Below are 22341 nucleotides of genomic sequence, written 5' to 3'. Positions count from 1 at the left end.
TCGGTATAGGAGACGCTCTTCTGTCCGCTGAGACCTTGCATGTTTTTCAAACTCTGCTCAAGGCTTCTCATTCTTTTGGCCATCTCATCTTGTTCAGCAATTTTGGGGTTCTAATCCTGCCCAGGTGCAAACTCGCATTGAGGCTGTGGAGGATGAGTGCTGGTGGCGAACCAAGTTGGTTCCATTGAGAAAGATGGTGCTTGGAATGTAAATGAGGATGAGTCAAAATTTGGCTTGTGTGTAGCAGGTTGTGCCATGATCGGACAGGGAGGTGCAGTAAAGATCTTTGTATTTGCATCCGTTGTTGACACCTGGGGATAAGAATTAGAGGGCGATCCAGCAGAGAAGGCCGAAATGGATGGATACCCGAATGGGGTAGCCGAATAGCTTATGGGGACATTAGAAGTCCCACTTGTCCTGGAGAACAACTCAGGGAATCCACGCATAACACTTGGTGGCTCTTTCCCGTTATTCCAGTCATCCAGCATTTCCAACATGCGGAGTCGCAGGATTCTATTTTCCTCCGTAGTTGCGGATTCGGGCGTGAAGACGGCCGAGATCGAACTTTCCTCGGAAACAGGAACTGTCGGCAAAGGAATTTCTGAAGACATTTCTATGCTTCCCTTTGATCTTGTGAAGTAAGTGTGAGTACCGCCTCTTGACTTATCAACAGGTAATTGAACAACCCCTTTCGACCTCGTGAAGTATGAATGTGAGGCCAGGCTTTCACCAAACCAACCGCCTTTTCTAAAACCTGGAAAGACTCAACGACAAACGAATGGTTAGTTCGAAACAAATAACAGATAGGTAATCTCACGTTGGGGCATGATGCACCTATACAGTTAAATGAATTCCTACATGTTTGCAGCGAAGGCATGCATCATTCCGGCTTCTTTTAGGCTTCCCTTTATTATTTTTATTATTATTATATTTTTCTTTCATTATTTGCAGTAAAAAAAATGTGATCGGATCCGATGAGGATTGCCTACGTATCATGACGCCACGTGAATCAGATCATTACGTAGTTCGAAATAGATGAGTGTAAAAGGAGCACACATTTTATTCCTGAACAATCTATTACAAACTAACATTCTTTAAAAAGGAAAATAACAAGCATTGAAAATAGTACAGACTCAAATAGACTAATACACCTTGATGCAAAAGACGGACAGAAGATGCTAAGATACAGACTCGACCTATGAATGCATTAAGGTTTCGAAAACTGGTGCCCGCGGGGCATCGTTCGGCCTCGCCGCGGTCCTGGGTGTGAGATCCCTTTCAAGTTGTTCCAACTCATGTATGGTCTGCTTGACATAAACCATCACTGTCGAAAGAACGGTAATGTTGGTAATGTTTTCACATCGTAGACACCGTCTGATGATGGCGTGGGCAATGGTCCTGATCTTATCCCTGGTTTGCCTCTTTTCTTTAAGTAAGCGTTCTATTTGATCATTACGGGCTGTCATAACCCGAGAATCCTGGATGCATAGATTTTGCCACTGCTGAATTTCCACTTCCATCTGGGCTAAAAGCTTGCGGCAATGTTTGTTTTCGACTCCCAGGGTTCGGATTTGTTCAAACGCTCTGTCCACCTTTTCCTTTAGATTGGCAATAGTTCGCTCGTGATCCTTTTCCAATTGTCACAAGTGTCGGTTATGTTTTTCTGTCCTTCTTGCCTAGTGTGCTTCGAGCCATGCTATGGTATTTTCTGACTCATTCCGGCGCTCCCCAATTTCCGTCCTTAAAGCTTTTATCAATCGTTCATCCGACCGGCTCCTTGGCTGGTTATCAGCATCTATCTTCATATGTTTGATCTGGGCCCTGAGCATCTCATTTTCCTAAGTCAACCTGTTCTTTTCTCCCAGATCGGTAGCAACTTGCACGTTGTGCTCATATTTCAGGCCTTCAACCTGTTGCTTCAATTTGCCGATTTCGGCACGATAACCTCTTTCTTTTTCCAACCAATCCCACTGCTTTTGCGACGACTCGGCGAAGCATCGGATGTGAGGTCTCTTAGTCAGCCTTTCGTGTTCAAGTTCTCTTCTGTACCATGCAAGGTAACCTGGTGCCATCTCACCTTTGGCCCGATCCTGCACACAAGTATCTGCTTTCAAATATTGACATTCATTCCAGATCTGGCGGATTTTTGCTTCAGGAAATTGTCCGTCAGGGCTTATCTCAACTGTTTGAGTACTAAGATCTTCCTCCTGTGGTACTATCTGGTATCTTCCGAATTGTCTCAAGACTCGGCAGGGCGCGTAAGGTTGAATGCTCTTAAGTCCCATCAGTAGAAAGTGAGTTCTAGTTGCTGGCATATACATGACCTCATCTACAGGCAACCATCCCAGTGTCCACTGTATTTGGCTGGCAGTGAGAGCTTGAAGGAATGAAGTCCATGACATAACTCCTTTGGGCAGACTGATCTCTTTGGTTCTCGTGTAAAACTCTTCTATGCAAGTTTTCTCCGAGGAACCATGGCTCAAAAACTCGGAACGATGGCAGAGATGTTCAGTCATCCATATTTGTAGCAGCAAGTTACAACCTTCGAAGAAATTCCCCCCGGCTTTGCAGGATGTGAGAGCTCGAAAGATATCAGATACCACCATAGGCGCAAGAGTGCTATCATTCTGAGGGAGCAAAGTACTGACTACCCCGGATATTTTCAGATCAATGTTCCCATCTTTCCTTGGAAATACCAAAAGGCCCAAAAATGTTATCATGAAAGCCACCCGTCTGTGCTTATCCCACTTCTGACGACTACCTTTGCTGCATAGCTTGTTAATCGGATTGTTGAATCCTCCTACATGACCATACCTGTCGTATGCGAAGCATGGATTACAAAAGCCGGCGGCCAAATCTGGGTTGCGGACCGTCCTGGGTATTTTTAGTGAGTCTAGGAATCGATGCACCGTGACAGCTCTCGGGGCGACCAGGTATCTTTGCCTTAATGGAAGTTCAGCATTTCCGATGTACCCAGCCATTTCTTCCAGAGACGGGGTGAGTTCAAAATTGGAGAAGTGGAAAACATTGTGCGCTGGGTCCAGTAGGTGACCAAAGCTCTTATGATATCTCCCCGAGGCTGGATTTCCAATAAACCCACGAGACCTTTCAGATATTTCTTGACCTCATCTTGCCCTTCAGCACCTAGATCATTCCACCATAGCCGTAACTTGACAGGGATTTTAGTCATTATCGAAAAGTGTTCATTTTGCATCGTGCTCATCCTGCACATTTATTAAGGTGACTTTAAAAAAATATTTTGACTATTTTTCTAAAAAAAAAAGATCAGATTTTCGAACACGACACTTTCAGCACTTCGGGGATGAAGATTTTAAGGCTGTGTGGGTCAACTGGACAAAAATCCTAAACATGACCCAAAAGGTGGCTGTTTATGCAAAGTCAGCCTTCCGGCGTCCCTTTCGGGAACATTCGGCTATTTATGACAAAACAGCATCACCCGACTTATTTATTAAAATTTGACACATTTTTTTTTAATTTATTTATTGGTTTTTTGGCTATCTTAGCAAAAGGTGGGGTTGGACCGGATGAGGGTTGCCTACGTATCTCACACCCGGTGAGAATCAAACCGGCGTAGTTCGGTCCGATCAGAAATAGGGGAAACAAACTAAACCCTTTTATGAATGAAATCTTTTAAAGAAAAGGAGGAAAACTATTTTATAGATATTTTTATTTTTATTTTTTGAAAAGGGACGAATACTAACGAAATATTTGAGTTTTGAACTTCTTTTTTACTCTTTTTTTTGAATTTCGATTTTTTTTACTACAAATGAAACAATATTTTTTTTGAATTCTGAATTTTCCTTTCTTTTTTAACTTTTAAATAAATACATTTTTTGGATTTTGAAAGTGATTAAAAGGAATTTTTCTTTTTTTTTGTTTTTTCTTTAATGGATCAAACTAAAAGACAATTTTTGTTTTCATTTCTTTTCTTTTTTTTTTAGAAAATTCCGGGGAGGTTTTGACACTACTTGGATATTGGTTTTATTTTTTCCAAAAATAAGTAATTATCTCCCTACGTTGCTATTTTTTTTTAAAGTTTTTTTTAGAAACCGGTCAGCATGCAGATCTGAAGCAAATAAACGCGCAAAACAAACGGGATGCAGCAGGATGGTCTTTTCATTTCAGGTTGCCTGTCCTAGACGGACCCAACCCCTGTGTTGAGTCCCCTATGTCAAATGCAACATGATGCAAATAAGCGTTCCTACTAGGGATCCGGCATGAGGTTTCGTTATACTAGGTTTATAACCTGGGTATATGTTCTAGACTGTGTACCCGAGCGGACAACTCGAGTCGAGGAGGGGGCTACGTACCGAGGACCCGCGAGATCGTCCGGCTTTGTAACTTGTCCGACCTCTTTCTTATTTCAGGTATTGGCACTAACAGAATAGGGAGTCTCGACCAGCGAGCTTCTCCCCGGAGGTAAGAAGAGAAGGGTTTCGGCACAGTTTATATACAGTTCAGATAATATCAAAGCGGTAAAAACAACATTTAGCACGTTATGCCAAAACATGTAATAAATATCAGATAATAAAGCCAAATTTAACAATTATTCTAAGCTCGAATTCTTGAACCCTGAACCAGAGGTTTTGGGTTCTGTCCCCAGCAAAGTCGCCAGAGCTGTCACACCTCCTTTTTGCGCGCCCACCCCGAAGGGTTAAATGCGCGAGAGAGTTTTTCCAATTTAAGTGACAATATTCGAAATGGGATTATTTATTTAATTCAGAGTCGCCACTTGGGAAAGGTTTGGCTTTTGGTGTCCCAAGTCACCGATTTATCTTGAATCCCGAATCGAGGAAAATATTCGACTTTTCCAAATGAAGTCTGCGAACCAGAAATTCTAAGTAAGGAATTCTATTGACCCGAGGGAAGGTGTTAGGCACCCTCGAATCCCGTGGTTCTAGCACGGTCGCTTAAATTGTTATAATGGCTAAATATCTGATTTAAATACATGTTGTGACTTATGTGCTTTTATTAAATTTAAAACCGCTTTTATTATTATCCTTTATTTTTATAGAATTGCAACGTCGTGAAAATGCCTCTCGAACCACGTCACAATCAATGCACCCGTAGTTGTTAACACACTTCAACTCCGTTGAGATTTGAATTTGGGTCACATAAATGCGCACTCGAATTTAAGAATATAATTTGATTAAGTCGCGCCTAAAGAGTCTAACGCGTTATTATCTTTGAGGAAGACAGTGGAATTCACTAAACAGTCATTCCCAAATTCTAAGTATTTATTATGATCGATCATTGAGGGCCCCGCGATTTGCGTTTTGTTTGGCGAGGCTCATCTCATTTATTTTAAGGATATTCTAAAATTACTACATTTCTATTAATTTCATTTCTAAAAATAAGAAGAGAAAAAAAAAAATCTTACTTAGCTACATGTTACAAGCATAACATATTACGTACTAGATTAAGACAGACAAGAAAATTACTTAAAATTTGAAATTATAAATAAATACAAAACTTGACAAAATAATGTAATCAAAGAAGATTAATTATCATATAACTAGGTTAATTCCGCATAACTATGTGAGTAGACCAATAATTTTTTTTTACTAGTCAAAATAACATCAACCTTAGCCTTAATGCTTATTCGAGAGTTTATTAGATCTAAATTTTAACCATCATGCTGGATTCACGTTTATTAGATTAAAGCTCTTAAAACCCGCACCATCGATTCGTATTTCCTAATATGTAAAAACCTGCCGATTCTATAGAGTTAATAGCCGCTTTATTTACACGGTGAGCCGACGCTAACATTAATTATTAAACTACACTATTAAACCTATATTGAAACAAGGAATTCAAACGAGAGAGTTGACATTAAATGGTTAATCCATTAGCACTAACTAACGTGATATGAAATTGCTTGACATATGCGTTGAAATCAAACTGAATCGAGCCATGGTAAAACAGTTCAAAGATCCAACGGGATACATACAAATGCCTGCTAATATTCTGTATTATGTTATCATCACCAAACAAACTAAATTGCTAAAACACATGGAAATATGTCTAAACAATATAACAACATACTACTTAACAGTCCATATTGGTTCAGGTACGCCCCAATTTATACAAAAAAAAAGAAATGCGAATAGAATGAGTCCAAGCAAATACGAACCAAATGAATCATTTTAATCCTATTGCTACATTTGAAACACAAGTATTGTGAAAGTAGGTGAACAATTCATTTCTTTGTTTACTTCGACTCAACTTCCAATTCAAACGTACATCAATCCATAGTTTCAGAAGCGTGTACCTGGATGTTGAATACAAAGGGAGAAAACAGAAGGCAGAGAAAATCAGCAGCAGCAGCAAACAGGAAAGGCAGCAACACAACAAATTCAGCAGCCAGTGACAGTAACAAAGTGCCCAGGAACAACTCAAACAAAACCCGAAAGATTTGTGAAAAACCAGGTAGCAACAAATAGCATGCGAAACTCAAAATGGACTCGAACTCGAACCAAGGTTGGAGCAGTAGATTGCAGAGAAAGTTTCAATGAATTGGAGTCAAACCAAGAAAAGAAACAGTATCAACTACTGAGACTTCAAACTAAACCAAAGCCTGATGGAATTATGTTGCCAATCAAAAACTGAATTTTTCTCTTTTTAAAGACTGTCTTTATGTCTGAAAAAAACCCTCCCTAACTAATCGAGACCCTTCTCTTTTATAACCTTCCTCAGCCCAATCTACAACCTGTAAAACCATTCAAATTCCCTCCCAATCCCCTGCTGTTTTTCCACTCAACCATTAAAATAAAACCCCTCCCATGAGATTCCCCTGACAACAACTCTTTTCATTATTAAAATGGGTTTCTCTTTTATTAAGCTAAAACAAGAGTATGGGCAGCCTGCATATGCCCTGGCAGCACATGCTGTCCCATTTGCTCTAATTAATAAAAGAAACTATAATGCACATGCTGCCCAAGAATACACAAGCCATCAATTCAAAACTCAAACCTGAACTGAAACTATAACCCAACCCATAAATGTTTCTGATTCAAATTGAACAACTAACAAGAAGCAATACTTAGTTCCTAATTGGATTCAAACAAAACTTCAGCAGAAAAACCAATAACATGAATCAGATTATTACCATTCAAAGCTGAACTAATCGACGACATATATCGACTCGACTACGCGAATCACAACACATACAATCGAAGCCAATGATCAGAATCCAACAGTATTAAAATGTGATTCAAATTGTACTAAACAAACAAAATTGCCCTGGAAACTAATTAATCGACCAAATTCAATTTCAGTCGATTGTACAGTTTACACACATACACACGATCAATAAATAAAGAAAAACTTGACCAAATACAGAAGTCTGGGCAAAATGGACGGGACAGTCGACAAGAATTCAAAATAACTCAACTAAAATATTTGGCCATATGAACCGACATTTAACTATAACAACAATAAAATGAACTGACAAAGAAAAAGAAAACAAAATACCTTAAAGGCTTGAAAAATCAGAAAGCCCTAGCCCAGATTTGAATCAACCTTTCTTGCGGTTGAACGGACTTTAATCGAAGTGTTCTCAACTGAGAACACTTCGATTAAGGTCCATTAGACCCTAATCTTCTGGTTCAAACGGACACAAATCGAACTCAAGACTTCTAGGGTTCCTAAAGGCAGATTTGGGATTCAGGTGGTCCTGGTTGGATTCGGACCAAACCAAACCTGGTTTGGTCATGGGGGAGGTCAGGGGAGTGCCTGGCATGGATTTGGGGTGGTTTGGTGTAGGTCGAGGTCCGAATCGAATCTTCAAATGAAGATTCGAGAAGGTGGGGGAGGATTCGAGACCCACGGTTAGTGGATCTATTTTCAGGGGGTCGAGGTGGTCCTAGGGTGTTAAGATGGTGGTCACCGGCGTCCTTGCCGCCGGGTTTATGGTGAGGGGAAAGGGGGGCGACGCTAGGGTTCCGTGGGGTTTGGGGTTTGGTGAGGGAGATGAGGATGAGTGAGGGGTGCTTGGATAGGGGGCGGGGTACGAGATGAGGGTTTATATACGGGATGGACGGTTTGATCTTGGCCGTTAGATCAGTCGAAATCAATGGCCTGGATCTGAGGGTTAATCAAACGGTGTCGTTTGGTTTAGTATTGGGGTCGGGGTTGGTCCGGGTAACGGGTCGGGTATGGGGTTATGGGTGAGTGATCTGGACCGTCAATCTAGTGAGATTAACGGTCCAGATTGAAGGTGGCACAACGACGTCGTTTGGATGGTCGTGTGGCCAGCTCAATTGGACCGGGCAAAAGAGAATTTGGACTGGGTTATCTTGGGTTTGGGCCTGTTCTTATTTAGTTAAAACTGGCCCAATCCGGAAACCCCTTTCGTTTTCTTCTTTAATTTCTAAAAATCCTACCTAAATTGTAAAACAAAAACTATACAATTCTTAAACAACTATCACACATATTAATATTCAATAAAAATAAAATCACTCAAGGACGACAAATAGAATAACAACTGCATATTTTATGATTTCCCTTTTAATAACCGAAATATGATTTAACTACACACGACATATTTTTTATATTTTTGTTTGATAAGACTAAATGAGAATGGACAAAACCACAAATAAACTACCAAAAATGCCACGTAAATTCCAAAAATTGTACAGCAGGACCATTTGTTATTATTTTGATTTCTTTTGGAGTGATTGTCGCGTAAACAAAAATCACGTGCTCACAGAGGCAATACGGGAATTAATCAATTGCAGATTTATTTAATTTGAAGTGCTCCGTCCACTAGGCATTAATAATATTAAAATATTATAGTGGGGGACAAGACATATGGTAGTGGAGGACAAAACATAATGATGTAAAGTAAAAAGAGGGGGTTAATGATGATGTCTTCTTTGACCATTCAAAAAGAGGGGAACCATGGGGTCCGTGTTGACTACTTTTACTTAAGTAAAAATCAGAAATAGTATAGGTAATAATAAAAAGTTATTATACATAGTAGAAGAATATTGGGGAAAAAGAAAAGAGGTAAAAAAAGAAAAAGGTAGTCTTGCTTTGGGTATAAAAGGACTCATTTAACACTTAGAAAGAAAAAAAAGGAGGACAGGGGTGAGAGAGAACAAAAATTGAAGAAAAAATCTTCTACTTTCCTTCATTGTTTGAAATCAGCATTAATTGCTATTGTTTTTCATCGAAGCTTGAAGCTTCTTTCTTGGGCTACTACTCCACCGGTTCGCAACTCTGTTACTGGTCTATTCCTTTGTTGTTGGACTGTTTGTTGTTGTGCTGTATTGTTACTACTGCTGCTGATTCTCATCTTCCTCTTCTCTTGTATTCAATACCAGGTACATGGCTGTAACCTTGTCGATATTGTAAGCTGGAAAATGTGAAAGCATGAATACATATGAAGAATGGAACTTTGAAGTTTTAATTTCGCTTTTTCTTCGTCTCTTTTACTGATTGTATTTAGGCTATTTCATGTATTACTGTTTAATAATTGGAATAAGAGGAAAATAACATAAGTTGGTCTTTAGTGAATCAGCTTGGCAAACCGGGTTAATTCACTAGCTATGAAGGTTTTAATATGGTTAACAGTAGGTTAATCATGAATGGGTAGCTCAATTTAGTTAAGGCCAAACAAGACTAGATAATGTTTAAGTTTAATAAACTTTCTAGTAAGCTTTAGTAATTATGGTTAAATCTAGTTTCAAATGTTTGTGAATAATTAATTCCAATAGTTTTTTTATATTACAATGCGAGCTTCAATCTAGCTATATTTGATTTCTTTTGAATATTAGTTATCAAATTTCTTATTTTATTTATAATTTTGATTTTTTTTAGTAAAATTCCTTTCCATTAATATTTGTCTTAATCTAGCAATTAGTATGTTACGTTTTCTTTTTCTTGAAAGCTCTTAATTAATTAGGTTTTTCTTTCTTTATTTTAGAGACTAATTTTAATAGAAAATGTAGTCATTTTAGGATTGACCATTGTCAAAATAAATGAGATGAGCCTCGCCCAGTAAAACGTATAGATTGCGGGGCCCTCACAAATGTATGTATTAATTACTTAGAACTCGGGATCGGCCGCTTAGCGAAATTCACGGCTTTTTCCAAAAATAACCACGCACTAGTCGTTTTAGGCACGCATTCTAATTAAATTACATTCTTAAATTCGGGTGCGAATTTATGTGGTCCAAATCCAAATCTCAACGGAGTCGGAATGTATTAGCAACCACGGGCGCATTGATTGTGACGTGGTCCGAGATGCATTTTCACGACGTTGCAATTCCATAAAAAATAAATAATAATACAAGCGGTTTAAACTTAATAAAAGCACACAAGTTATAACATGTATTAAAATCAGATATTTAGCCATTATAACAATTTAAGCGACCGTGCTAGAACCACGGGATTCGGGGTGCCTAACACCTTCCCTTGGGTCAACAGAATTCCTTACTTAGAATTTCTGGTTCGCAGACTTCATTTGGAAAGTCAAATATTTTCCTCGAATTGGGATTCAAGATAAACTGGTGACTTGGGACACCAAAAGCCAAACCTTTCCCAAGTGGCGACTCTGAAATGAATAAATAATCTCATTTCGAATATTGTCACTTAAATTGAAAAAACTCTCTCACGCATTTATCCTTCGGGGTAGGCGCGCAAAAAGGAGGTGTGACAATATACTTATATTAAAATCAATAAATATTTCCTAAATTCTCTTTTGTAAATGTATTTCAAATATTGAAATAAATATGAGTCTAATTCATAGCATGAATTCATGATCAATAAAGAGATATAAGAAAATGAAATGAAAGTTAAATCACAATTTTTGTGAAATAGTTTGTTTTCATAATTATTTGAGATAATAATCTCTTGGAACTATGCAAACTTAATGTAAAATAAAGCACAATGAAAGAAAAAATATTTCTTTGTGGTGCAATTTCTATTATTTTTTAAAAATTTGGCAAAACTTTCCTTTATGTATTTGGTTAAAAAAGAAACTATTATGATGCTCCCAAATTGCTAGAGATTGAGACATTGTTGATGTTGTATCACGTTAAAAATAATTTTTTAATGTATAAAAACAACTTTTAGTATTAGATTAAGGGTGTATTTGGTTTTTGTTTTATCATTTTTTTTTTGTATTTGGTTGATGAGTGAAATTTTTTTTTCCGAAAAATTTGTTTTAGTGCTTGGTTAGGTGAGTGAATTTTTTTAATAAAAGTTATAGTATAATTTAGCAGGGTGGAGGAGATGGGCAGGTGTGTTGGGGGTGGGGTTGGGGGAGGGTGGGGTGGGATAGGTGTGGGAGGGGGGTGGAGGGGATGGGTACAAGGTGCGAGTTGGAGGAGGTGAGAAATATGGCGAGGAAAATTAAAAAAGAATTTTGCTTATAGAGTCTATTTTGTTGTTTTTTTTTCTGTTGCGCTGGTATGATTTAAATTTGCCTTAATCGAACTGGGTTGTTGATGATTTTCAGAAAAAAAGTTTGCGACTTCTTTTGGTGGCCTTTGAAGTTTGGATTTTGTTTGATCATATGTTTCTTGGGGAGCCTCAAGTTGATTCTTTGTCTCCTTTTTTCTGTTTATTTCTTTTGGTTTTTAGTAACCAAGTTGATATCTTTAGGCGATAGAACTTATGATCGGTAATTTGGGTTTTTTTTTGGGGAGGGGGGGGGGGGGTTGTAGAGGGTGGGGTGGAGCAACTTCATTTTGCAGTATTCTTTGAAGTGAAAAGGCCATTATTATTTTTTTCCTTTTCTGGTTTTGTTGATGGAGGTGGGTGGTATTGATTGATTATTGAAAGGTGGTATTAGTGATATAGTTCTTTTTTTTTTCTTTTTTAATTTTTGGCTAGGTTACTAGTTAACTTGCTTGTTTAGGATTTGTATATCAGTAAACAATGTAGAGTAGTAACACGAAAAAAAGGGTCCAACTCGAGTGGAATTGATATTGAGGATTCATATAGCTGATCTCGACTAGTTTGGAATTGAGATTTGTAGTTCTTGTTGACGCACTAGTTACTTTTCTTAACATGAGTTCATCATTTTGTGTCTAAAATAAACACGCCCTTGAGTTATGAAGATCTTAAATTTTAAAGAAAATAAGTGTTCATGGTATCAAAGTTTGTCCGTAGAAGTTAATTTATGTTAAATTGATTGGGACCAATGGAGTAAAGCGTGTGAAATTCTTTAATTAATAAGCATGTGATTTTTATAATTTTTCATCAGTTTCAGTCATACTCCAATTTCACTGATATAAGCTTTGTCTTTTCTGGCCACAGATATACGGTGTTCAAGGTTGAGAACTGTCATTTTAGAATTCGTTTTTTGACTATGGGTTGAAACCGTTTTGTTAATCTTAAAGTTTTTAATTCAATTTATGGAAAAAAATGGACATGCGCCGTACATTATGTATTCAAAGATCTAGTGAAGCACAACACAGCAACATGGGTGTCTCTGGAGCTATGTCAACATCTTTATCCATTTTGCCGTCATTGGAAGAGAAGTATCTGAAATTGCCAGATTCTCTGTATGTGTTCACAGAAAAGGAGCGAACCGCAAACCTCATTTCCTCACAGGCAATCCCATCAGCATCTAGGAGTGGAACAGTAGGGCATCTATTATCTTCCTCTTCTGGACCACAGAAAGATTTTCACTTTTCTCCTACCTCTTCTCAAGAAAATAGGCAACATAACTATGCATTTATTTCAAGTGAAGCTTCTGCAGCGACCTGCCAATCTTCACTCTTATGTATGCATTCGACATCATTGGATAATTACCCTATTGGGAACAGCAGTAATTCCTGGGGCAAAGATGCATATCATGACTTCACCAATTTTCCTACGAATGTTCCTGTTCAGAATGGCCGAGTGGAAAACCTTCCAGTTGTCATGGCATCTGATGACCATGCTAAGAGATCTGATTGGCAGGAGTGGGCTGATCAGCTAATTAATGATGATGATGTTTTGCATTCGAGCTGGAGCAATATTCTTGTTGATGTCAATCCTCCAGATTCAGAACCTAAGGTTTGTTCTCTAACCTTTAGTGCTAATGTTCCATATCTGACGTGCTTTTATGCTGACTAGAGGTTATGGTCTTCAATGTATGTTCCTTTGCGGAAAATTATTGCATCTTTTTTTAATAATATTATGTTACATGCTTTCAGATGTTGGACTTATTCTCGGGAAACGCTAATTCAGCTTATTCTTGGAATAACAGCAGTCAATGTAGATTTAGTTCAGTTCTTGTTCCATCTTAACATTTTTTGTCATAACCTGTCCTTACTCCCCTTTCTTTGTGCTTTCTGTTCCATTTCATTACTTTGTTCCTCTGTTATGTCGAGCTGTGTAGGAGATGCTTGTTGACACCCGCTTTTAGCAAGGTAACATTGCCAAAAGCAAAAGGGGTTAGGTTCCCAAGCTTAACCTTTCGGATGCATATTCTTGTACATTGGGGTGTCATTCTGCCTATTCCTCTCTTTGTGCTCTATGTACATGAAATAAAATTCATAATCGTTGTTACACAAACAGATTTAAATTTAAGTTAGATTGAGTATATATACACTTACGACTTTCAGAGTGAAAAAGATGTGTATTTCACTTCTTTGAGCTGTCTCGGTAGTGTTCCCTTTGGCCACTCTATTAGTGGGACTAGTTTAGAAACCATTCATAGGTTTAGTCCTTTATTTCCAATTAACTCTTATTATTAGCATGATATTATGTATGTCCTTGTTTCCTTTCTGCTTTTATTTGACTTTGATTTCTAATTTTCGTAGCTGCTTGGAGCATCTGAAGTCCTTGCTTGTCGGCCCCAACCTACTCCTATTGCACCTTGCGAGCAAAGTTTCCCAGTTGGTAGCCCGTCATCTTCCACAGCGTTGACGAAATCTCGTATGCGTTGGACACCTGAGCTTCATGAAGTCTTTGTAGAAGCTGTCAGTAAGCTTGGCGGTAGCGAAAGTGCGTGACCTCTTTGTTTCTAAGTTTCTTTCTTCTTTTTGTTAGTGGTTAACAAAAGTAAGAGTTCAGGTTAACATTATTATATCTGATAAATGACTTGATTTTACAGAAGCTACACCAAAGGGTGTCTTGAAGCTCATGAATGTTGAAGGCCTAACCATCTATCATGTCAAAAGCCACTTGCAGGTATAGTAATCCTCCTCATTAACCTCTTTTGTACTGCATGTGAGGGGTGATAATTTATTTACAATATGTATTTCGTTTTGAATTTCAGAAATATAGAACTGCCAGATACAAACCAGAACCATCGGAAGGTAGAAATTACTCTCTGATTTCTTGATAAACTTTTACATCCATCGACGTGCTCGTGTCGTGTAACATTCATGTATTTGTTTGAGCACTGAAATTCATTTCCTACTTCAGCTATTGGCTCATGTCTTTCTGTAAAATACATCTCGTAGTTAGATCTCTCACGCTTGTGTTTCCTGCCTCTCTAGTTTCTCTTGAACATGTCAAGACAATGCCTGATTGTGAATAAAATTTGGAGAAACTAAGTTAACTTTGCTGTTGTTCTGATGGATATTGTCATAGTTTCTGAGAGATGAAAAAATTGAAAATGGATTGTAATCTGCTCATTGCAGGAACACCGGAAAAGAAGCCCACCAGTGTGACAGAGATGCCATCTTTGGACCTGAAAGCGTAAGTCTTTGCCCTCGCACTATGCGTATCTATAGTTATGCAGCCATCAAACTTCTCGGATATCTGTCACATAAGCAAAACGTCGTCCATGTCTTTCCATTAGGAAGCATCCAATAAAAGGAGCAAAAACTGTAGCACAGGGAGTTATTCTGATAGCAGTTAAATTCTAATTTAATTCTGGTCGCCAATTGTTAAAACTCTATCTGGATTTTGGTTATAGGACTATGGGGATAACAGAGGCACTAAGAATGCAGATGGAAGTCCAAAAGCAGCTTCATGAACAACTTGAGGTATGTAAATGATCAAAGGCTCCAGCATTACTCATCTGTCTATTCTTGCACCTAATGTCATTTGCCAAATCATAAGTTAAAGTTTCTGGATAATTGAGAATATAATTACATTATCCATGAGGAGGGGAAAGAGAATCAACGAGTATACTAATTTTGCTGAGACTTTAGAGCTTCTCTTTATTACAGTTTTGGCTCCCTACAACTTTCTCGCAGACTAAATTTTCTTTCAGAAAAACTCGCACACACAGGTGTATAGATGCAAATTCAAGTTTATGACTATTTTAGCAACAGATCGATGTATTTGAAATTGTAAGTTATGATAATGTTCTAGTGTAAATCCTTTGAGGAGTGAGGGAGAACATACCACATTAAACAATCCCCTCAGATAGTATCCTGCTGTTAGAAGTACGGCGTAATTTATATAATGTCAGATACTAGTGGAAGTTCGTTATTTATTATAAATATTATACTCAGACTTGGCGAGTTCCAACTCCATCAAATTAAAGATACATGGTCATTAACTCTATTCCATACCTTTTTTAGCTGATCAATTATCCATGGCATACTGATAATAGCAGCTGACCAGATATCCATATTACATCTGTGGCTGGTAGTTACTTGTTAGAAGCTTTACTTGGTGAAACTACTTGATATCATCCCCTAAGTTGACATGTAATTTTCACGAAACGTCAAATCTTAGATACTAACCATCGCAGTGGCTAGTAGTGCAAAATTGAAAGGAATGCTTCTCTATCAATTTTGAGATGGTTCCTTTATTATCTTTTGTGCATTTTAGGGAGCCTTGTGGATTGGTGTGTAGAGAGTACAGATCAAATGAACCTTTCTAGCTTCCTTTCAATTTTCCTTACAAGGGTGGTGCTCTTGCTAGCTGACATGCGCATCGACTATTCTGCCGGGTACTTGCTACTTCTCATCATCACAAAATACCGGGTAACTATACCCACCCAAGGCTTAGGCAAATTCAAGCGTCCTTTTCAATTATGAGAAGGTTTTAGAGAGCACAAAGGGGTGTCGAACCATAGTCATTTCTTGAATAAAATTCCATGCAACCCTACGGCCGTGATGTAGGGTAAGACTGCGTACAATAGACCCTTGTGGTCCGGCCCTTCCCCGGACCCCGCACATAGCAAGAGCTTAGTGCACCGGGCTGCAACCTTATGGCCGTGCTGCCTTACTGAACTCTCGATTATGCAATTTAATCTAGTGTAAACAGGTCCTAGTTTATCAGAAGAAAATAGATCACCTCCTTCGGATTGATTAGAGTCCTTAATCACCTCTAGTTATACTTGTTCCATAACTTATATTTCTGATCAAGTTTGGTTATTAAAAAAAAATTCTATGAAGTATCTGTATAATTAGAACATATCCCTTTCTGCAGATCCAAAGAAAGTTGCAGTTGCGGATTGAAGAACAGGGTAAATACCTCGAAATGATGTTTGAGAAGACAAAAGGCATGGGGAAAGATCTAAAGATATCATCATCACTAAAAACAGATGAACATCCTTCACCATCCACCAAGACGAAGCATTTGCCTCCCAACGATAAATCAGAAGCACTAGAGCAGGATCCTCTTAGTTCGAACAATGCTTCAAGTTCCGCAGGGGAGTTTACACATGGCAAAAACAAGGAAGGGAACTCACTGGAAAGGGAAACTTGTGAAGATCACGGCTCAGATGTTAGAGACTTGTGTTCACCTCCATCGAAACGAGCAAAAACTGAGGAAACATCAGCTTCATGAAACTTCAGACTCATTTGTAATATGTGCTGAAATGTGAATTGTCTTTGCAAATGCTGTTCATTTGATAAAAGCTTCTGGTTTAAAAATACCTAAATCTTTCAACCAAAGAACCAACTATGTTCTTACCTGATCCCAGCATTGCTCGAACCATCATCTCGTAGGTCTACGAGTATGCTAATAGATAGAGGATCTTCCGGTCCTAGAACAAGAAAGTAGCTTGTCAACCTGTTTCAATGAACGTGGTGATCAACATTCTGCGTGTAAGGAGTCGATTTGCATTCTTGTCTAGCAATAAGCTAAGTGAAGCTGTGACTGAGGAAGCCATAGGAGCCTATGGTTCCATTCTTCTCGTCTGTCACTTGTTTGCACTTTGATTAGCTAATAAGTACTAGTTGTTATCTACTTAAAAACAATTTATTGGAATTATCATTTTAATATTCACTTATTAAAAGGCATTAATTTTTGGAAAACAGATTTATATAGAAAGGAACTTCTTTAAATAATAAAAAAGGGTAACCCAGTGCACTAAGCTTTCGCTATGCATGAGATCCGGGAAGAGCCGGATTACAAGGGTCTATTGTACGTAGTCTTACCTTATATTTCTGGCAGATGTTGTTTCCACGGCTCGAACCTATATAATAACAACTTTATCAGTTATGTGAAGGGGAGCCTTCGCGTAAGTGTGCAAGTATGTCACATCACTTAGTTTGGAAAAAAAGAGAGTAGACCAAGTTATGTAAATGTGTCACATCACTTCATTGTACTTCCAAATTAGTAGAGTTTAATACTTTTGATTTATAAATTGAAGGCACTTTTCCAAATGGAAAATTAGATGAAGTACTTTAATATTAGTGCATAGCAGCCCGGTGCATACGGCATCCCGAGTTTACATAAGGTTCGAAAAAAGATCGCATCTCAAAAGGTATGACGTAAATAACGTACAATAATGTAATGTAAGGATAATGAACTCCAATTCTACAAAAGACAATGTCAGACGCATAAGAATTCTTGTGTCAAGAGGTACAATTTCAGATAGTGGGTACCATGTATACATAAGCGAAAGACAGAAAGTCAGTTATCTGCAGTGTAACTAACTCCAAAGCCGGCAGACTAAAAATACCAAAATACCCCCCATGTCTGTTATTCTTGTCTTCCACTCTTTTTCGTTTTGTCTATCACAAGTCCACTACTTCCAAATGTTTGAAGCTTTCATCACAATCATATTCTAACAGACACAGCTTTATTGTTGTAGGCAGATTATTTTGTCAAGAGAAAAGAGACAAACTTTGCAGAGGTATTTGTTAGGATTGAGTTATTAAGTGGAGTATATTTGGAATAAATCAATCAATTTTTTCTTTCCTCTTTGGCTTTGTGTTTTCTTGATGCTTTTGGCTTATTGCTTTTCTGATGTCCTTGTAATGCATGGTTAATGTGAAGTAGACATTTTTCCAATGAATGATCATGTTCTTTTTCAAAAAATAATTTGTGATTAATACATAATTGACTGATTGTTTTTTTTTTTGCTTCGTCTCTTTATGCATGGATAAAGAATGGGGAAAAAGGGAAGCTGTTTTTCTGCAGTAAAAAAGGTTCTTTGTACTAAGAACAAGAAGAAAGAGAAGGTAGTGAATGATTTGAATTCCTACTTATTTCTGCTTTTGGTATGTTATTTTTGGATTACTTTACATACCGTGCAAATTTCTTTTCCACCAGCAAAACCAAAAATCTAGAAAATGGTTCCAGAAGCAGAAGAACGCGGACTTGGATTCTTCCGGTGCACATACCACAACAGCGGATCCTGCAGCCGCTCCTCCTATAGAGCAGATGAGATTCGCGGAAGCCGAGAATGAGCAAAATGAGCATTCCTACGCTGGTGCGCTTGCTACTGCTGTTACAGCACGTGAATTAGGTGAATCGAAGGAAGAGTTTGCAGCTATCATGATAGAAACAGCTTTTCGTGGATATATGGTAAGGTACCTATCAAGTAATGTAATTTAAGCTAATAAAGCAGAATAGAGAGTGTATTCACGCTCTTTGCCACATCAACATCCAAGGGGAGTCAAGGCTATTAAATTGCCAACTTAAGGGGGTAATTAGGCCAATATAAAGTTTAGGTGTGTACTGAATAAAAGTCGTCAAGTTCAGGGAGGTCTTGATCTATTCTGCCTACATATTTGGACACATTTTTGGTTCCACTTACAGATTATTCAGATGCATCAGTTGACAGGCTAAAACTGCATGATTGTGTTACCGATCTGAATACTCTTCTCTTTTCAATTATATGATTTTTGTTTTCTTCTTTATAGAATACCAGGAGGGTTGAAAGATTTGCTTACACGTTGATTAGCTTTAGAGTTTGAAAATGCTGGAGCTGCTCACTATATAGTCTTCACTATTCTCTAAATGGAAATCCTACAACAACTCTACAAGTTTGTTGAAATTAGTCACAGTGTCGGAATAGTGTGAACATTTAAAATAGCTTACATGAGATGACTACGTTATACGTTCCTCGTTTTGTACAGGCTAGGAGGGGATTCAGGGCTTTGAGAGGACTAGTGAGGTTGAAGAAAATGGTTGAAGGGCAATCTGTCAAACGGCAAGCCACTTCTGCTTTAAGGTACATGCATACAGTAGCTCGTGTTCAATCTGAGATTCATACCAGAAGAATTAGAATGTTAGAGGACAAGATGGCTCTCTTCCAACAGAAGAACGAGAAGGAGCAGGAGAAGTTGATAGCATCCGTGAGTATACCTTTGAACACTAATTGAATAGATTGCATTTCTATGTTAAGACATATCGATGTTTAATTTGTTTCTAGTTATATATATCCTTTATTTCTGTGTCTTGTTTCAAAATAATCTGCTATTACTGTGACAACTTGTTTTAATATTCTCTGCCTCAAACTTTGAAAGCTGCTTTGGTCATTCCACTTATTTCTGATTATTTGCTTCTATTTGGATAGTTTAAGTACCTGCTATCATAGTTTCCTCTTCCTTTTGGCTTTGGCTCAATTTTACATTTTGTAGAAATTTGGGGATATTTGGAATGACAGCACACAGTCAAGGGAACAAGTTGAAGCAAACCTCCAAAGCAAGCAGGAGGCTGCCTTGAGAAGGGAAAGGGCTTTGGCTTATGCATACACACATCAGGTAGTGCTTTCACACCGTGTTTAACTCAGGGTTCATCTTACATGAACAAAGTATTACCATCTATTTTTTTTAATCATAAAGATTGCTCAAGACCATATAAAGAGACAACGACCTATTCCTCAACCAATATAGGACACTTTAACACGCGCAAAGATTGGTTTTTTGACTTTGGGTGGCTTTGATATAGATCCCTTTAGTAGGACTTATTTGTAAAGGTAACAAAACTTTAGGACATTTACCTTCCTCAATCTTTAATTGTACTATGGCTATTAAAGATCTTCTCCAATGTTAGTAAACAAAATTCATTGTTTACTTTCAAGGGATTCTAGGCAATGACAGTGAATCTAGTGAGTCTGTCTTTAGAGTATAGCTCCGCACTTTAACCGTCGTGTAATGATCGTGTGCCTTCACCCCATGATCTTAGTGCCCCGATTGCGCCTTCTGTATCTATCTAAGTGCATATGTATACACTAATTTATATGTGGGTTCCGCTTCGGGGACAATTATGGTTTCCCTTCCTTTTTTCCTCTATGTTTTTTTGATGTTCTATGGTGGAGGGAGGTGGGTGTGTTTCTTGCATTTCATTTGGCCATATGATAAACATCTACTCCATCTATCTCAATTTATGTATCTTACTTTCCTTTTTAGCCTGTCCCAAAAAGAATGTCATACTTTCTTTTTTAGAAACTATTCGACTTTAAAATTCTCGCTTTACCCTTAATGAGATTATTTACAGCCACACAAAATTCTATGGCTTGTTTTAGATCAGTGAGTTTCAAATTCCGTACCTAGTCAAACACCGGTACATAAATTGAGATAGAGAGAGTATTAGGCAACTGCATTTTCATTCGGTGGCTTAATGAAGTTACTTTATGGCAAAACTTATTTCTTGTTACATGATGTTAATTATCCAAGACTTTTACACCAGAAAACACAGAGGCATCCTTCAAAAGCTACAAATCAGACATTCACGGACTCGAAAAATCCCCAGTGGGGCTGGAGTTGTTTGGAGCGACGGATGGTTTCACGCCTATGGGAAGACAAAAGTGCATTTGACAAAGAACTTAACAGTATTCAACACACTGCAAAGCTCCCAACCAACCATGCCACTTCTGTTGGTGAATTTGATCACTCTCGTCGTGATTTTCACCTTGACAATGTGCCTTCTCCAACCGCTCATAAACAAAGCCAATCACCATCAACACCTCGGTCAACGCCAGTGAGAATAAGGCTAGCAAACCCAAGGAGAAGTAGTAATGTGGATGGAGACTCAAGAAGCATTGCCAATGGTCAGTCGGATCGTGGAAGGAGGCATAGCATATCGTCAATTAGAGAACACGAAAGCCTCGCGAGATTCCCACATGTTCCTAGTTACATGGCAGCAAAAGAATCAGCAAAGACGACCAAGTTGCATTTACCAAGTTCATTGGATTTCAAGAAGAATGGAACACCAGAGAAGGGAACATGTAATTCTGCAAAGAAACGATTGTCTTTTTCGACATCTCCTCGTGGTCCAAGGAGGCATTCTGATCCACAAAGTTAGAGGTGTGAAAGGAAGTATTTTTTGATAGCAAGTTACAAAGAGAAGAAGGCCTAATACTTTGGCTTTTCTTCTTCAAAAACTTTCTCGGTGGAATTGAACAAGGGCGAGTTTCAACTAGAGAAATTGTTAAATGCCATTTGCATTGCTTCTAACATTATGCATTGCTGCATCCAATGATTGTTTTCTAGTGATAATGAGCATTTTTCATTGGCTCCAAAGTGATGCTATTATCTTTTTATTTTATTCTATTTATTCTTGTTTCTGAAGGGAGCCTTGGCGTAACTAGTAAAGTTGTTGTCATGTGACCAGGAGATCACGAGTTCGAGCCGTGGAAACAGCCTCTTGCAGAAATGCAGGGTAAGGTTGCGTACAATAGACCCTAGTGGTCCGGCCCTTCTCTGGACCCCGTGCATAGCGGGAGTTTAGTGCACCGGGCTGACTTTTGTATTTATTCCTGTTTCTCTAGTGTGCATTATCAAAAGTTTAGATTGGATTATTGTTTTAGCAGTATATGAGGTTTCTATTTGTAATTGTTATTGTCACTCTGTAATTGAAACTTGATCTTAATTTATGAAGCCTTTTGGTTTATCATTAGTGTTGAGTTCTGTTGCCTACTGTGTGTTTAATTTACTATAGTCACGGGTTCGAACCGTGGAAGCAACCACTAATGCTTGCATCATTAGGGTAGACTATTTATATAACATTCCTTGGATACAATCCTTCCCCGGACCCTACGTGAACGCGAGATGCTTTGTGTACCGGGCCAAGAAGAAACTGTATGTTTACTCTCACTCAGTAACTATTCAAAGCAGGAAGTTTGCTCTCATCACAAATTGCACAATGCAAGTCATGGGGCTGTATTAGCCATTTACTTGGTAACCAAGCGGTTCTGTTTTCCAGAAAAAAGAAAAGTTTTCCTGGAATATATGAATCAAAT

General features: G+C 38.2%; 2 protein-coding genes across 3 annotated transcripts; both read left to right on the top strand.

Annotated features, from left to right (window-relative positions):
• The first annotated feature begins 11696 nt into the window (after positions 1 to 11696).
• LOC107762626 (protein PHR1-LIKE 1-like) lies at positions 11697 to 16798 on the top strand. Its single transcript, XM_016580993.2, has 7 exons — positions 11697 to 13031; positions 13781 to 13964; positions 14074 to 14150; positions 14239 to 14278; positions 14606 to 14663; positions 14884 to 14953; positions 16353 to 16798. Exons 1-7 carry the CDS (start codon positions 12396 to 12398, stop codon positions 16710 to 16712), a joined length of 1425 nt encoding a protein of 474 aa, XP_016436479.1. The 5' UTR covers positions 11697 to 12395; the 3' UTR covers positions 16713 to 16798.
• Positions 16799 to 17901: 1103 nt separating this feature from the next.
• On the top strand, positions 17902 to 21916 carry LOC107762625 (protein IQ-DOMAIN 3-like). 2 transcript variants are annotated; one of them, XM_075225939.1, is made up of 6 exons: positions 17902 to 18006; positions 18262 to 18334; positions 18426 to 18680; positions 19235 to 19453; positions 19739 to 19861; positions 20790 to 21916. In XM_075225939.1, the coding sequence occupies exons 2-6, from the start codon at positions 18263 to 18265 to the stop codon at positions 21402 to 21404; spliced, it is 1284 nt and encodes a 427-aa protein (XP_075082040.1). In that variant the 5' UTR covers positions 17902 to 18006; position 18262; the 3' UTR covers positions 21405 to 21916. The 2 variants fall into 2 exon arrangements, with proteins under 2 accessions (XP_075082040.1, XP_016436478.1); XM_016580992.2 differs by lacking the exon at positions 17902 to 18006 and having other exon boundaries at positions 18056 to 18334.
• Positions 21917 to 22341: the final 425 nt, after the last annotated feature.

Source organism: Nicotiana tabacum, chromosome 11 (genome assembly GCF_000715075.1).
Source record: "Nicotiana tabacum cultivar K326 chromosome 11, ASM71507v2, whole genome shotgun sequence".
NCBI lineage: Eukaryota > Viridiplantae > Streptophyta > Magnoliopsida > Solanales > Solanaceae > Nicotiana > Nicotiana tabacum.
The sequence above is the reverse complement of the archived record's forward strand: the minus strand, read 5'-3'. Positions and strand labels throughout refer to the sequence as shown.